The sequence below is a fragment of the Trichomonas vaginalis genome, chromosome I, assembly GCF_026262505.1.
Source record: "Trichomonas vaginalis G3 chromosome I, whole genome shotgun sequence".
Lineage (NCBI taxonomy): Eukaryota > Parabasalia > Trichomonadida > Trichomonadidae > Trichomonas > Trichomonas vaginalis.
The window spans coordinates 26,344,406-26,358,002 of record NC_067203.1 but is presented as its reverse complement, the minus strand read 5'-3'; the positions used below and the strand labels follow the sequence as shown (position 1 = coordinate 26,358,002).

Sequence of the window (13,597 nt, the reverse complement as noted above, 5' to 3'; positions counted from 1 at the left end):
AAGACTTTACCAGAGCTACTTACATGTAAGGGACTTACCTTCAAGCAGTCCGACCAAAGATGAATTTGTTGACATTGTCCCAATTTTGTCCGAAAGTCAGCTCAGATGTTTTGAACTGCTCCCAACATATCCAGAATATGAACGTTTGCTTGAACTCTTCCGCAATCTCAAAAAACGTTTTTTGGTTCTCATGTTCCAAACTTTTATCGGAAGAGACAACAAACGTTCAGAAGAAGAGCAAGATATTATTTTAAACTTGTTGTATGACATAACTGTCATAACAAGCTTTTTGAAGTAAAACCGCCATTCTCAAACCACTTCATTTTTCGATTGTCCGAACAAGCACCGAAGCCGAACACAATAGCAGATGTCCTTTCAAGGTTACCAGACAAGCGCCCAGTTCAAATTCAAATTGCCCAATTGAAAGCTCATCTGACAAACACCATTAAGACTCTCCAAAGTAGTCTTATGACAGAGATGACCAATCTCAAAGTCGAAGTCCTCACGAACCAAGCTTCCAATGAGAAATGCCTGAACGATTTCACGGAAACCTTGCGCATTTACGCGAGAGAGAACCGAGACCTTGCCAGACTCATCTACCGTTTCTTCGAAGAGATAGACGCCATCTGGAAGGTACTCGGAAAGGACAGAACATGCAACACCGTACTTCGTGAACACAGAATTGCCGAAGGTATTATCAAAGAAGAGGAAGAAGAGGAAGAAGAGGAAGAAGAGGAAGAAGAGGAAGAAGAGGAAGAAGAGAAACACGAAGAAGTTCCTGAAGCCGCTACATGGGCAACCCTTGTTGCCGATGACGCTTACGAAATTTCCCAACCCTACCCATACCAAATCCGCAACAAGGAGACAGGCAAGGTTCTTACCCCAGTCCTCAACAACTTGGGACACTTGAACCTTAACCTTCGGAATTACGGTTCAATTTCCATGGGAAGGCTTGTCGGTATGCAATGGGTTCCAAATCCATACAAGAAGACGAGGGTCAGACACATTGACGGTGACAAGCTCAACAACCGTAAGGAGAACCTCGAGTGGTTCTAAGAGTAAAAAAATTTTATTTTAGGGGGAAACCCCAAGTAAATTTAGGTGTTTATTTGGATAAGTATGTTAAATTAAGGGTAATTTGCAAAATTAGTTCCCGACCTTTGAATTGGACTCTTTCGTTATCCCAGTTGCGTAGGAGGTCGTCCCAGAGGAGTTGGTAGAATTGCCAATCCAAGGACGATTTGTCCTCCCAGGCATTGAGGATGTACTGCTCGTAGAGTTTCATGACCTCTGCCTTGCACCAGACACCCTCTCCCTTGGAACGTAAGGCTTCTTCGAAGTGCTCGAATGCGATTGGCTGCTTGACCATCCGAAATGACACTTTTTGTCCGTTTGGTCAATGTTCGTGTCTCGTGCCATAGTCGACGAAAATACAGACAAACAGGTTATATATGAGTTTGAGACCAAGAATGGTGTAACTCGACCTATCCGATTCAAAGACTCCGAGGGCGACCATGAAATTAAACGGAAATTAGCTAGGAAGGAATATAAAATGGACTGGTTGCCACCACCTCCACCTCCACCACCTTTACCTGTTCCTCAAGTAAATAAGCCTTTCCCGTTCCCAAGAATTCCCACATTTTAATTCAAATTCGAATAAAAAATTTTTACTTCATGCAATGTTTTATTTCTGTGCCGTCTTCAAGTATGCCCCAGTACTTACGCTTGGAGAGAACATGAACTTCGGTGAAAATTTTGTCCAATTTGAATTGACCCATCTTTTCACCGACCATTCCCATTTCAATGAGTTTGTTGTATCCTTCTTCGTTCGTCATGAGTGCGTCAATGTTCTCATAGTAAACCTTCACTTTGGATTTGACTTCGGAGAAGAATTTGTTGTAGTTGTCAAGGACTGCCTTTGCGAACTGAGGGTAAGACCAATGTTCGACAATAGGTTTTAATGTGGTTACTAAGCCACTTTGACCTTGAGTGAATTCGTACTTCAAAACAAAAGGAGAAAACCTTTCAACAAAGTTGTCGACCTTCTCATAATGTTTACTCTTCATCTCTTGAGGTTTCTTAATGGAATATCCCCATGTCGAATTCATAAGCAATTTGAGTGTCATTGCAAGTTTGGGGTTTGAAGCTTTCCTAATATCATACAGTTGTTGTATGACTTTTCCAACTGTATAGTTCCTTCCCGGGAACTCACCATCTTCGTTTGGAATTCCAGTCGGAATATATTGGACAAACCTCATGTATGCAGCGTTAAGGTCGACATAGTATATTTTTCGTTTGAGTCGAACTTGTCGCAACCAATTGGTCCAGTTTGTGGAAATTCAAGTGAGTCTCTTATCTTCTGAGAAACTTCTCCTGTTATCTCATAAACATCGTCGAAGCAACCTGTTTCATATAAAACCTTCTGACCTAACTCAGATGCTCTCCAATACAATTTGACGTCAATTGGATGTCTCAATGGAAGTTTGTTTATAGCATCTTGAAGTTCTTGCAACCTCATTGGAAGTTCTTCTGGTTCAGGTTGGTATCCGAACAATCCAACTCCTTGTGGAATTGTGTACTTCTTTTGTACTAGAACTTTGTCTGGAACAACTTTTGGTCTTGCTAACAGTGAAAAGTTTGTTTCGTCTTTTTGGTACAAAAGTTTCTGTCAGCTTGTCATCTGGAATTGGTTCCAACAAACCTTTCTCGAAAAGAATGTTTACAGCTCTGACAATGTTGCACTTGCCTTTTCCGAACAATGGGTTTGTAAGACTTTCGTTCAACATGAAGTGGTTGTGGACAATTGCAATCTTCAACCATGGTAAATTGAACTCAACAACATAGTCGTCATGTGAAGAACCTTTAGCTGTAGGTATGTTGACTCGGATATTGACATTTGCCAACGGTGCAATTTTTGCCAATTGACCTCTGAGAATGTACCTTGTCTTCACACATGACTCAAGATACTTCATCTTCTCATCTGTAACAAGACCAGAGTTCCTGAGACATGTAAGAATGCAAGGTTCGTTGACAATTGTTTCAATTGAATTGTAAATTCCATACCTTGTCAAGTCAATGTCAGACTTATTTATGAACGGAAAGTATCCAGCATGTTGTCTGACTGCTTGAGGGTTAGGTTGGTACCATTCGAACTTGACACTTGCAATTCCTTCAATTGCATTCAAAATGTCTGAGTCGGAGTCAACCATTTGTTCTCTCTTTGTAGTCTTGAAAGCGTCAAGAAGTTTTGCGGCTGTTTGTTCATTGCCATTTGCATAGTAAATGTGACCATCCAAATCCGTTATGGTCAATCTGAGATTGTATCCTTTCTTATTTCCGTCTTGAATTGCAGCAAGTACACCCATGAAGCCTTCTTTGTTCTTTCCTTCGTCAAAGTTTACTGTAAAGGTTCGACCAGATGTAATTTGACTTCTAACTTCACGATACTTTTCATATGCATATCTTGTTCTTTCCATGGGAGCATGACCATCCTCTGCACTACCTTTTTTCCTTCTCAAAGGATGCAATTGTTCGTCATGTTTCCAGTAGAATCTGGCAAAGCCGTCGTGTCCTTCAACTTGAGGTTCACTAACATCGAAAGGCATGTCCATAAGACGTTCTTCTTCTAACCTCTCTAGTCTGTTTGGATAATTGGCACGTGCTGTTTCCAAATCCATTTCGTAGCGAAGACCAGACAATTTGTCATAGACTTTTATGGGTCTTCCCTTCCTATATTTAAAATTCTTCGAAACTCTCCAACCATATCTTTGCAACTCTGCTTTTATTCTAGCAGACTTTCTATCCATTCTATATGGGGCATTTTTATAAAAATAAAAAAATGTTTTTTTTCTTTACTTTACATAACCACCTGCTGCCATAAGTCTTTGACGCCAACCCATACCAGCTAATGAAGGTTGACTTGGTTTAGTTTGGAAACTAAACTTTGGTTTTGGTTTATCTTCAGTTTTTGGTTTTTCTTCTTCTATCGGTTTTTCGTCACTTTTCGGTTCCTCTGACTTTACTTCACTTGCAGGAACAGTTGTGTCGTCAACATCTTCATAAATATCATATGCCATTTGTTTTTGTTTTCCTTTCAACTTTTTGTGTTTGTTGTAAAGTTTAGAATATTTTGACTCTAAGTCAATGAGATGTTCTATAATGAACTGTTGGTCAGTGAAGTAAACTTTTCCATCTGTTGTCTCGAAAGCTCCTTCAGACTTCAATATTTTATTTGTGAGAGTCTGTTTCTTTTTTGAGATACTTGCCGTTCCATTTCTATGAAAAGTGACTTTATAGTTAGGGTTTGTATTTCCAGACCTGGCACTTTCTATTATTGAATTTTTCTCTTCATCGGTAAGTTCTTTGACAGGTTTTGACAATGGTTCTGAACTTTTTGTTTGTGGTGTCAAATCTACCGTTTCAACTTCTTCGGTCATTTCATCTCAGTAAAAATTTTAGTTTGGTTTGTTTTCAACTGGTTGTTTAGGTTTTTTAAGTCGGTCTAAAACTTCCTGAGGTATAGGAAGAACTTGACAAACACGTGGTGTAACTGCTGGAAGCCGACAAATCCATCTTGAACCCATTTGTCTCAATGCTGTATTGTTCATTTCATCTCAGTAAAAAACTTTACATTCCCCACGTTTGAGGCGGTTGAGGTTGGTTATTGTTTACCCATTGTTGTGCATGGTTATATCCTCTGTTAAAGAATCTTTCACCTTGGTCCATATAGTGTCCTGCTTGGTTATAGTAGTCATTTGCTTTGTTATAATAGTTTCCTGCTTGTCTTCCTACATTGTCCATCCATCCTTGAACTTTTCCTCTTGTTTCAGGATTTGGAATAAGATTTGTTGCATCTCGTGCTACATCCCAACCTTTCTGTACAGTTTGTATAATAGGTTGTGCTTTCTCTTTAAGTATACCTAATGTACTCAAAATCTTCCTTCCAATTCCAAATGCACCTCTAGCTATTGTTCCCACTGCGGGCAAAAATCTGGATGCAACTCCTGCTAATGCGCCAAATAAACCCATTTCTTATAGGGTAAAAAATGACGAATCCAAACAAGGACCCCTATGTTTCTAAAGCGACAAAGAAAGCACTCATGATAAAAATCTTTAGTTCAACACCAAATGCTTGGTTTATGGATATCTTGGAAAACATTCCGAGAGTTAGAACAGATGGACCACCATACTGGCTAATATTTGTCGGTCAAAACACAAGATACTGTGAAGCCATACCATTATGGTCCAAAAATATTTTAGATGTGAAAACTGCTTTGACAATATTCGTTGACAAATACCATCCAACAAAACTGACATCTGACTGTGAAAGTTCTTTTCAAATCAGATGATGTAAAAAACTATCTGCGTTCAAAAAATGTAAACCAATATTTCATTGTCGACCAAAACCATTCTGCTCTTGGTGTCATTGACGGTTGTATAAAAATGTTAAGAGACTTAAACCAACCACAAGGTGGTGAAGCAAATGAAATGTCATATGACGACAAGTATAGACACTTCTCCATGGCAAAGATGAGACAAGTTTTAAATATTTACAATAACCGTAAACAAAAAGGTTTGGGAAACCACTCCCCGAAGAAATGAAAAACAACCCTGACTTAGAGAAAGACTATATATTTAATAATTTAGTCAAAAGAGACAAACAAGAAAGAATGCCGGGCTTCAAACTTCAGAAAGGTGACAAAGTAAAAATAGAAATACCTAAACGCGACCCATATGAAAATACTATTGACTATGACAACAATGGGAACCCGACAGGTACTCACATTCGTGTTCGTAAAAATAGAAGAAAGTATACAAGAGAATATTATGAAGTTTTAGGCAAACATGGCAAAATGTACACACTGCAAGCAGAAGATAAAACTACTATTGTCAGACCTCGTTTCAAACTTGTCAAAGTTCAAGGTGGTATACTTTCAAAGACAGTTCCTAACAAATATAAGACAACTCCTGACGAATATGCTAAAGAAGTTGAAAATGACGACTAAGCAATTCTATACCATGCGTAAACTGTCATGTAAGGTGGCATGTATTCTTTACTTTGTCCCGTTGTTTGCGTATATCCTGAAACGAAATGTGTATGGTTTCCTTCTCCCTGAGTGTCACTCCAGTAACAATTTATAGCAAACTTAACGTCGTCTTTAACATCATATCCTTTACCTTTTGTCATTCCTGACCAATCCCAATATCTATGCTTATGCCAACCTGCTTGAGATGTACTTAAATCTATGTAGTGACTGTGTGCAGGTAAATTTTCACCTGAAATCGTTTTACTTCCACCTGTTTCCTTTGAAGAGTTTGCACAATACAAAAACCTGTCGACTATTTGTTCCCATGCACCAACACCAAACATTACTTGAGGACCTCTTGCTTCCATAGATGTATAAATAGAACCTACTGGGTTCATTAAATCAAACATATGAGACATTATAGGATTGTCTCTTTTGAACTTAAAATATAGTGCAACTATTTCAGGTTTCTTCTGGTTTGTGTCAGAATATTTTTTATAATATAATCTAATGTTTTCAGGGTAGGTAAAATCTTGACTATAATATTTATTTCTGTCATCTTCATAATAGTATACTATTCTCGTTTTTTCTATTGCATTATATCTTTTATATCTATAATAATCTAAATATAATGTTAGCTTTTGTTCATCTACATGTGGTGTTCTGACGTCATCTCCATAGTCATAATAATATGGTGCTGGAGCTGGGTCAGGCAATGTCATATCTGTCATTTCATAAACTCTTAAATATTTCTTTTGTTCGTCTCCATATAAGTTTAAGTAGCAGTTGTTGTCTAATGGAACTTTAACTTGTGTACCATCATTCTTTTTATAGCTTACATACATTTCATTGTTATTTTTTCGGAATGAGTTTACACCGTGTACCATTTTCTAAGGACTGTACAAACTGCCATCTAAAATATTTATTTTCTTCATTGACAGAAAAGTCACCAACAATAGTTTCAATATTTTTTTGTTCCTATCAAACTTTGGTATATTTCATTGACATATGTTTTATCTGCTTTATTTTCAAGGCTAACGTTTAAGTCTGTTATTTCAGAAGATGTATGTGTATGTCCAACGGCACTTTTCCTGTTTAAGGTTTCTTGTAAGTTTGTAATATTTGCAATGGTATGTGTATGTCCAACGGCACTTTTACTGTTTAAGGTTTCTTGTAAGTCTGTTATTTCAAGATATAGAATGTGTATGAGTCTTTTTAGAATATTCGTTTTCAGCTCTTGTCACTTCACTTGACATTTTATTGTCAACATATGTTTTGTCTGCTAGTTCAGGATGAGTATGTTCTTTTGTTGCATAAGCATTGTTAGCTCTTTCTTCTTCTTTTGCTATTGCATCGTCTACATATTCTTTGTCAGCTTTGTTGTCAACATCTGTTTTCAAAAGAAGTCATTTATAGGTTTCTCGTTTAAAGTTCCTTTTGTTGGATTTATACAGACAGTATGGTTCTTATTGTCTTGAAACAGAAACTCATCTGTCATTGGGTTTAATGTCATTTTTAAGTTTCCTTCTTTCAATGACTCAGATATCTTAGAATAGTTTGAAAAGTTTGTTGTGTTCTTATTTTAGAGCTTGCATAATGAGTTGTCGGTTGTGTTGTATTTCTCTCATGGAAGCAATATCTTTCGACATTTTTATTCTAGATAAAATATGCTTTCAATAGAAAAAGAAAATTCAAGAGTTGCTACAAACTAAACCATTAGATGAACTTTTTACTAATGTCGTCAAAAGTTTGAGACAGAGACCGTAAAGCATGAAGGCTATCGTTTTGACTACCCATTAAGATGGCTAAGAGACCCATCTGTCACAAAAAGCTATTGGCTTTCGTAGAATGAAGTTCATTTCAGAAGCCATACATGGTTTCCCATTTACGGTCGGTTTTGAAGTTCGATACTATAACAAAGAAAAACGTATGTATGAGAAATTTGAACAGGGAAAACTTTTACAAGTTAGTTTGCTTGTAAACTTAGAAACAACTCTTCAAGCTTTTCAAGAAAAAATAAACGATATCTATCTCGAATATGCAAAACAGTATAACATTGACGAGGGAGAGTACCATCTCGATATTATTTATGACAGGAAAAATGCAACTGTTAAAATCAATAGAATAGAAGACCTTGGAGAAAACGTTTTATATTTCTACAAAATATAACAACTTGGCATGGTATAGATTTATGAGGATGTTAAATCAGCCTGCAGCATATCCAGTACACCCAGACTTTTAGTAAGAAGTCAAACCCTAATGGAACATATGAAAATGTTTTCGACCCAGCTGCTATTATTGTTCATGCTTCATTTTCTGGCGCCCAAATCTTTTCTTATGCTTGGCAAATGACTTTACGAAAAACCTACAAAGTTATACGAACCACCAAGTGGAAGTATTTCAGACTTTCAAGTATGGTTTACTACAGATGGAAGAAAAAGAATAATTCCATTATACCATGCGTTTTACTTAGAACTTAGTTTCATATACAACTACTATCGAACGGTAAAAATATAATTTTTTAATACGGTTGAGGTGGTTGGATTTGGTTGCCAACTAGACTGTGGTGCAGGTTCAGGCTGTTGTATAACAGGAGCTTGCTCTTCTGGTTCAGGGTCTTTAGGTATAATACCAACGAACTGACCTACTCTTTTACCAATATTTTTGACTCCGTTCCAAATTCCTCTTCCTACGGTTTTTATTCCATTCCATATACCTCTTCCAACTCTTCTGAAGAAGTTTCCAATACTACTGAAGAAACCCATTTTACTATATGTAAAAATCTAATGTCCGCCTAGTCTCTTACGTTTCCTGTTGAGTTCCATAGCATTCTTTAACTGGAGCTCATACATTCTGTTTCTCCTCTGGTAGAAAACATATTCTGGGTCAACTCCTGTGTTCGCGTCATCTGCATAAAGTTGTTTATATCCCACTTCAGGGTTTGTATAAAACTCTTTCCATCTCATATTTGCATACCATGGTGGCAAACCTAACGCAGCGTCATTTGACATGGAAAAAACCAGAATTTTCGAAAAAGTGACACCAACTATTAAAGTTATTTTATTACTAGATTTATTTACAAATTATAAGATAATATCATTAACCGAATATATTTTAAAAAAAAAAAAAAAAAAAAAAAAAAAAAAAAAAAAAAAAAAGGTATTGGGGCTTCCAGGCACTTCGTGCCCTCTAGCCCCTAAGAAACTAGAGGAGGAATGAGACAAAGACCAGATGAAAAAAATAAAATATTATAATAAAATTAAATTTTTAGTCTTAAATTGTTTTTTTATTCGGTATATTCTGAATCTTGAATGTCTTGGAAATTTTCTTCTTCTTCGCTCTCTGAGGTGAGGATTTCTTCGACTTCTTCTTCTTCGCCATTGGGATCAACAAATCCTGCAATGAAAACTTTGTATATACCTTCTTGAGGAGTCTCTATGATGAAAGTCGTATTGTTGAGGAAATGGAACTCGACATCTTGAACAAATTGGCAACTGCTGTGTGTGAATTTTGCAATTGTGAGAGGCTTTCCTTTATAGCCCTTGGGAAAGCTTGAGATAGTTACTGTTCCTCCATATGGAACTCTGGCAGGAATATCTAAAGCAACAGTTGTTATAACGTGGAAATTGTCTACGAATTGAGGCATAGGTTCAATGCAGTATAGTCGTTTTGACTGGTTGTCTTTTGTGTAGAAATATAAATAGAATGACCTTTCACCATGTTCATTCAATTCTTCCAAATAATTGTATGAATTTGGATATAAACGGACAAATTCAGCAACTTTAACTTCTTGTAAATGCTTCTGCAAGTTCTTTGGAAACAAGTGAATGAACTGGTCAATAGCTTGCAACGCTATGAGATTGGCAGTAACGGGTAAATATGAAGCAAACATGTCAACAAGTACGCCAGGGTCTTTGATTTCGTTTTCAAGAGGCTGAATGGCATCCATGACAGCTTGAAACATCTCGTTATAATCTCGATTGTCTTCTGAACCCCACTGTTCATTTAACTTATCTAACAATTCTAACCTTTGCTTTGCGTATTTTCTACGAACTTTCTCTGAAAGAGGAGTGTCGCTATCTTGTGTGTCTTGAATTTGAGACTTAAATTGTTTGCAAAAGGCGAGATATCGTGTTTGCGACCTAGTGGTCATTGCAGAATGTGTTTCTGTATGTTCGATTGGATGTGTTTCTGTATTTTCGGGTGGTTGTGTTTCTGTATGTTCGATTGGAGTCTGATTGGTATGAACTTCTTCTGAAAATGCTTCTGTTCCGATAGTTGTTGTTGCTTGACCTGTTGGCTGAGCTGTATCTGTTGTGTTTTGAGAAGAAGAACTCAAATTGTTGGACAATTTGTTTGCAATTGTATGAGGAAGTTGCTTTGGTATTATAGGAGGTCGTAAGGGTTTTGAGAATGGTGAGACATAAGTTGTAGGAACTTTAACTGCAGAGGTAGTCGACGAATTGTTTGCAATTGTATGAGGAAGTTGCTTTGGTATTATAGGAGGTTGTAAGGGTTTTGAGAATGGTGAGACATAAGTTGTAGGAACTTTAACTGCAGAGGTAGTCGACGAATTGTTTGCAATTGTATGAGGAAGTTGCTTTGGTATTATAGGAGGTTGTAAGGGTTTTGAGAATGGTGAGACATAAGTTGTAGGAACTTTAACTGCAGAGGTAGTCGACGAATTGTTTGCGACACTTTTTCTTCCTTCCATTAGACAAAAATAAACTGTTTTTTTCGGACTACTCATAGAAAAGTTTAAAATAAACCGTTTTCGTCAACGGAGACCCCCTCTATTTTTTTATTTTATTTAATAGTTACCGTTGGAAAACCGTTCCATCTCAAATATTGAATGAACTATAAACGTTTTTTGTTTTCTATATATACTTTTTTGTCCAACGGTAAAACTTTTTACACAACGGTTTTTGAGAGTCGTCGCTGTTGACCGAGTAGTTTTTTGTGCTGAACAAAAAGTGTCATATAAACATCTGTCAAAAACCGCTTTTTAACTTCACTTAAAATGCCACGTAAGCTACGTAAGAATATACGTAAGAGGAAGAGAGCATTGAAACATCCAATAGTAAAACTGACACCACAACAACAGTTGCAACAACAAATGCTGAATGACCCCACTATGTTGCAACAAATGTCAAGCAACCCTATGCTTTTAAACCGAGTTATTGGTGCACAGAGTGGAGGTTTAAGAGCGGCACTTTTAGCGAAAATGGCAGGCTATGGTGGAGCTGCAGACGGAACAGCTTATAACCCTCAAAGTCAAATGAATTTGAGTTCACTCAAAAATCAAATAACAGATGTCAAAAAGTCAAACATAGACATACAGAAACAAATAAGTGAAAACGAAAAGAAACTAGAATATGACAGACACACAAAGAAACTCAATGAGTTAAACGTAGAGAAAAAGAAGAAAGAAGAACAACTGAAAGAACTAAGTACAGAGGAATATGCGAAAAAAGTGTCAGAAAAAGCAGCAGAAGTAGCAAAAATGGAACAAGATGTCATAAATTTGAAAAACCATACTACTCAATATAAAGTACTGAAAGATGAAGAAATAAAACAAAAAGCCCTGAAGACATATATGGATAGCGATGAGTATAAAAAAGAAGTTGAAGCAAATGTAAAGGCAGAAAAACTTTTACAGTTGCAAAACCAAACCGTACAGTATGAAAACTTAGCACAAGAAAGTAAAAATAACGACGCGGCTATGCAAAAGGCAATGAAAAGCGCAGAATATATAAAAGCAACAATGACTGGTTAGATGCCCAAGCCAACGCTAAAGCAGCCCAACTCATAGGGTCAATAAGGACAAAAATACAAGCGGATGAAGACAGTTCAAATGAAGCTTTAACAAATGCTGACTTTAAGAACGCCTTCGAAGCTCTTCATAGTAAGGTGAAACAAGTGAACGACTTCTCATCTGGAAAGAAACTGAAGTCTGAAGGTTTCGACAAAGAGTTAAAAGAAGTAGCACAAAATATGACGAAAATAACAGATGCAGCAACGAGACAGGCAGTTCAAAGTGCCTATGACGCCGTTAGAGCAACTGTTGTGAAAAGTCAAGAAAAAGAGTTACAACAGACCAAAACAGACCTAGTAAATGCTTTCTTAAAAACGAAAAGTCAGGTAGGACATTACGCTGCAGATGGAACATATGTGCCAGCTGGTGGAACTTATATACCACCAAACCCTCCAAGAGAAGCACCTGCACCAGGACTACCTAAACATTTACATCGTCACATGGACACAGACACAGGCATGCACCAAAACCACACAACAACCACCTCACAACAACCAGCACAACAACCAACACAACAACCAGCACAGCAACCAACAGTTCAAACCCTGCACAACAACAACCACAAACAGAGCAAGGACATAAAAGAAGTAGAGAACAAGGAAACCAAGAATTCTTAAAAATGCTTAAAGAAGAGTGTGGTTTCCCAGATACTATTGACTTTAGTGACAGATATAAAGAAGCTATTGGAAAGTTCAAGGATGGAAATACTGACCCGAACCTATTTAGCTTTATGCTCAGCACCAAACGGATATAATTCAAACCTGGAAAATACAAGCTCGCTAAGGGATATGATTTAATAGCATATCATCCAAATGACAATGAATTTACTCCGAGATATTTGATGTCAGAGCTAAATGACAACAACTTTCGTCATGAAACGCGTAAAAAATAGAGACGGAACGAAAGAACAAAAGCTTATGAATGCGGATGACGTAGATAGGGAAATTGTTGAAAACGGTCTCGGAATATATGAAATGCCAGCAGATGAGGTACAAGAAACTCCACAGGAAGAAGTTCAGATACAACCAGACATGGAAGAAATAGTTCAGCAACAACAGCTAGAAGAGCCTGAAGGAAACGAACAAGTCACTCCTTTGGAAACTAACTTCACAGAACTAGATGAAGATTTGGAACAGCCGAAAAATCTTGACCCTCAACAAGAGTATGCGGAGAATATGGAATATTTCCAAGAGTCTAAAAAAATTCGGCTGACATAGTAGAAGAATATCGAAAAATGTTTGCCGACATACAAAAGACTCCAACACCAGATGAAAATATTCAGCATAGAATGGAAGTACTGAAAAAAAATGTACACAAATACAACAACCCTTTTTACTTACGAGCATTTAACGTTCAATCTTCGGATGAACTCGGTGAAGATAAAAGGTTAAATTTCAAGAAAACATATAGAAATGAAACATTGTTTAAAGTTCATTCAGAACCTAGCCAATATGGAAACAAACCTACTTTTGTTTCTGCAGACGATGGAACTACAATGAGATGGGGTCATAAAGCTAATCGGATAGGTGGTTCATAAACTTACAACCACAATTCCAAGAAGTTGTAGACGCAATGGAAGCAATGGTGAACAGATATAGCTGGTATTTTCAGCGCGGCTTTAATGCCATTGAAAGATATGAAAATGCAGATATTTTGGACCAGTATGAAATGAACATGGCTGATGGAAATATAACACCTGACGTTCTAGAACATTTATCTCAAAGAACTACACAGAACCATAGAGATGGTATATTTG

General features: G+C 37.0%; 8 protein-coding genes and 4 pseudogenes across 12 annotated transcripts, besides 2 other annotated features; 4 read left to right on the top strand and 8 right to left on the bottom strand.

Annotated features, from left to right (window-relative positions):
- Positions 1-6,448: part of a mobile genetic element that runs on past the window's edge.
- Positions 469-1,056, top strand: TVAGG3_1053530 (MazG nucleotide pyrophosphohydrolase domain-containing protein; the record flags this gene model as incomplete). The annotated part of the gene is made up of 1 exon (XM_051255813.1): positions 469-1,056. One exon carries the CDS (start codon positions 469-471, stop codon positions 1,054-1,056), a length of 588 nt encoding a protein of 195 aa, XP_051081387.1.
- On the bottom strand, positions 1,106-1,369 carry TVAGG3_1053520 (uncharacterized protein; the record flags this gene model as incomplete). Its single annotated transcript, XM_051255812.1, has 1 exon — positions 1,106-1,369. One exon carries the CDS (start codon positions 1,367-1,369, stop codon positions 1,106-1,108), a length of 264 nt encoding a protein of 87 aa, XP_051081386.1.
- TVAGG3_1053510 (uncharacterized protein) lies at positions 1,400-1,645 on the top strand (the record flags this gene model as incomplete). Its single annotated transcript, XM_051255811.1, has 1 exon — positions 1,400-1,645. One exon carries the CDS (start codon positions 1,400-1,402, stop codon positions 1,643-1,645), a length of 246 nt encoding a protein of 81 aa, XP_051081385.1.
- TVAGG3_1053500 (DNA/RNA polymerases family) lies at positions 1,668-2,126 on the bottom strand (the record flags this gene model as incomplete). The annotated part of the gene is made up of 1 exon (XM_051255810.1): positions 1,668-2,126. One exon carries the CDS (start codon positions 2,124-2,126, stop codon positions 1,668-1,670), a length of 459 nt encoding a protein of 152 aa, XP_051081384.1.
- Positions 2,969-3,806, bottom strand: TVAGG3_1053490 (annotated as a pseudogene). Its single transcript has one exon. A coding segment is annotated over exon 1 (838 nt).
- Positions 4,455-4,607, bottom strand: TVAGG3_1053480 (uncharacterized protein; the record flags this gene model as incomplete). Its single annotated transcript, XM_051255809.1, has 1 exon — positions 4,455-4,607. One exon carries the CDS (start codon positions 4,605-4,607, stop codon positions 4,455-4,457), a length of 153 nt encoding a protein of 50 aa, XP_051081383.1.
- TVAGG3_1053470 (uncharacterized protein) lies at positions 4,627-5,028 on the bottom strand (the record flags this gene model as incomplete). Its single annotated transcript, XM_051255808.1, has 1 exon — positions 4,627-5,028. One exon carries the CDS (start codon positions 5,026-5,028, stop codon positions 4,627-4,629), a length of 402 nt encoding a protein of 133 aa, XP_051081382.1.
- TVAGG3_1053460 lies at positions 5,046-5,898 on the top strand (annotated as a pseudogene). The gene has a single exon. A coding segment is annotated over exon 1 (853 nt).
- Positions 6,002-6,424, bottom strand: TVAGG3_1053450 (phage tail repeat-like family; the record flags this gene model as incomplete). Its single annotated transcript, XM_051255807.1, has 1 exon — positions 6,002-6,424. The coding sequence occupies one exon, from the start codon at positions 6,422-6,424 to the stop codon at positions 6,002-6,004; it is 423 nt and encodes a 140-aa protein (XP_051081381.1).
- Positions 6,449-8,575: 2,127 nt separating the features above from the next.
- On the bottom strand, positions 8,576-8,791 carry TVAGG3_1053430 (annotated as a pseudogene). The gene has a single exon. A coding segment is annotated over exon 1 (216 nt).
- Positions 8,792-9,154: 363 nt separating this feature from the next.
- Positions 9,155-13,597: part of a mobile genetic element that runs on past the window's edge.
- On the bottom strand, positions 9,313-10,179 carry TVAGG3_1053420 (attachment subunit, putative-related family; the record flags this gene model as incomplete). Its single annotated transcript, XM_051255806.1, has 1 exon — positions 9,313-10,179. The coding sequence occupies one exon, from the start codon at positions 10,177-10,179 to the stop codon at positions 9,313-9,315; it is 867 nt and encodes a 288-aa protein (XP_051081380.1).
- TVAGG3_1053410 lies at positions 11,047-12,207 on the top strand (annotated as a pseudogene). The gene has a single exon. A coding segment is annotated over exon 1 (1,161 nt).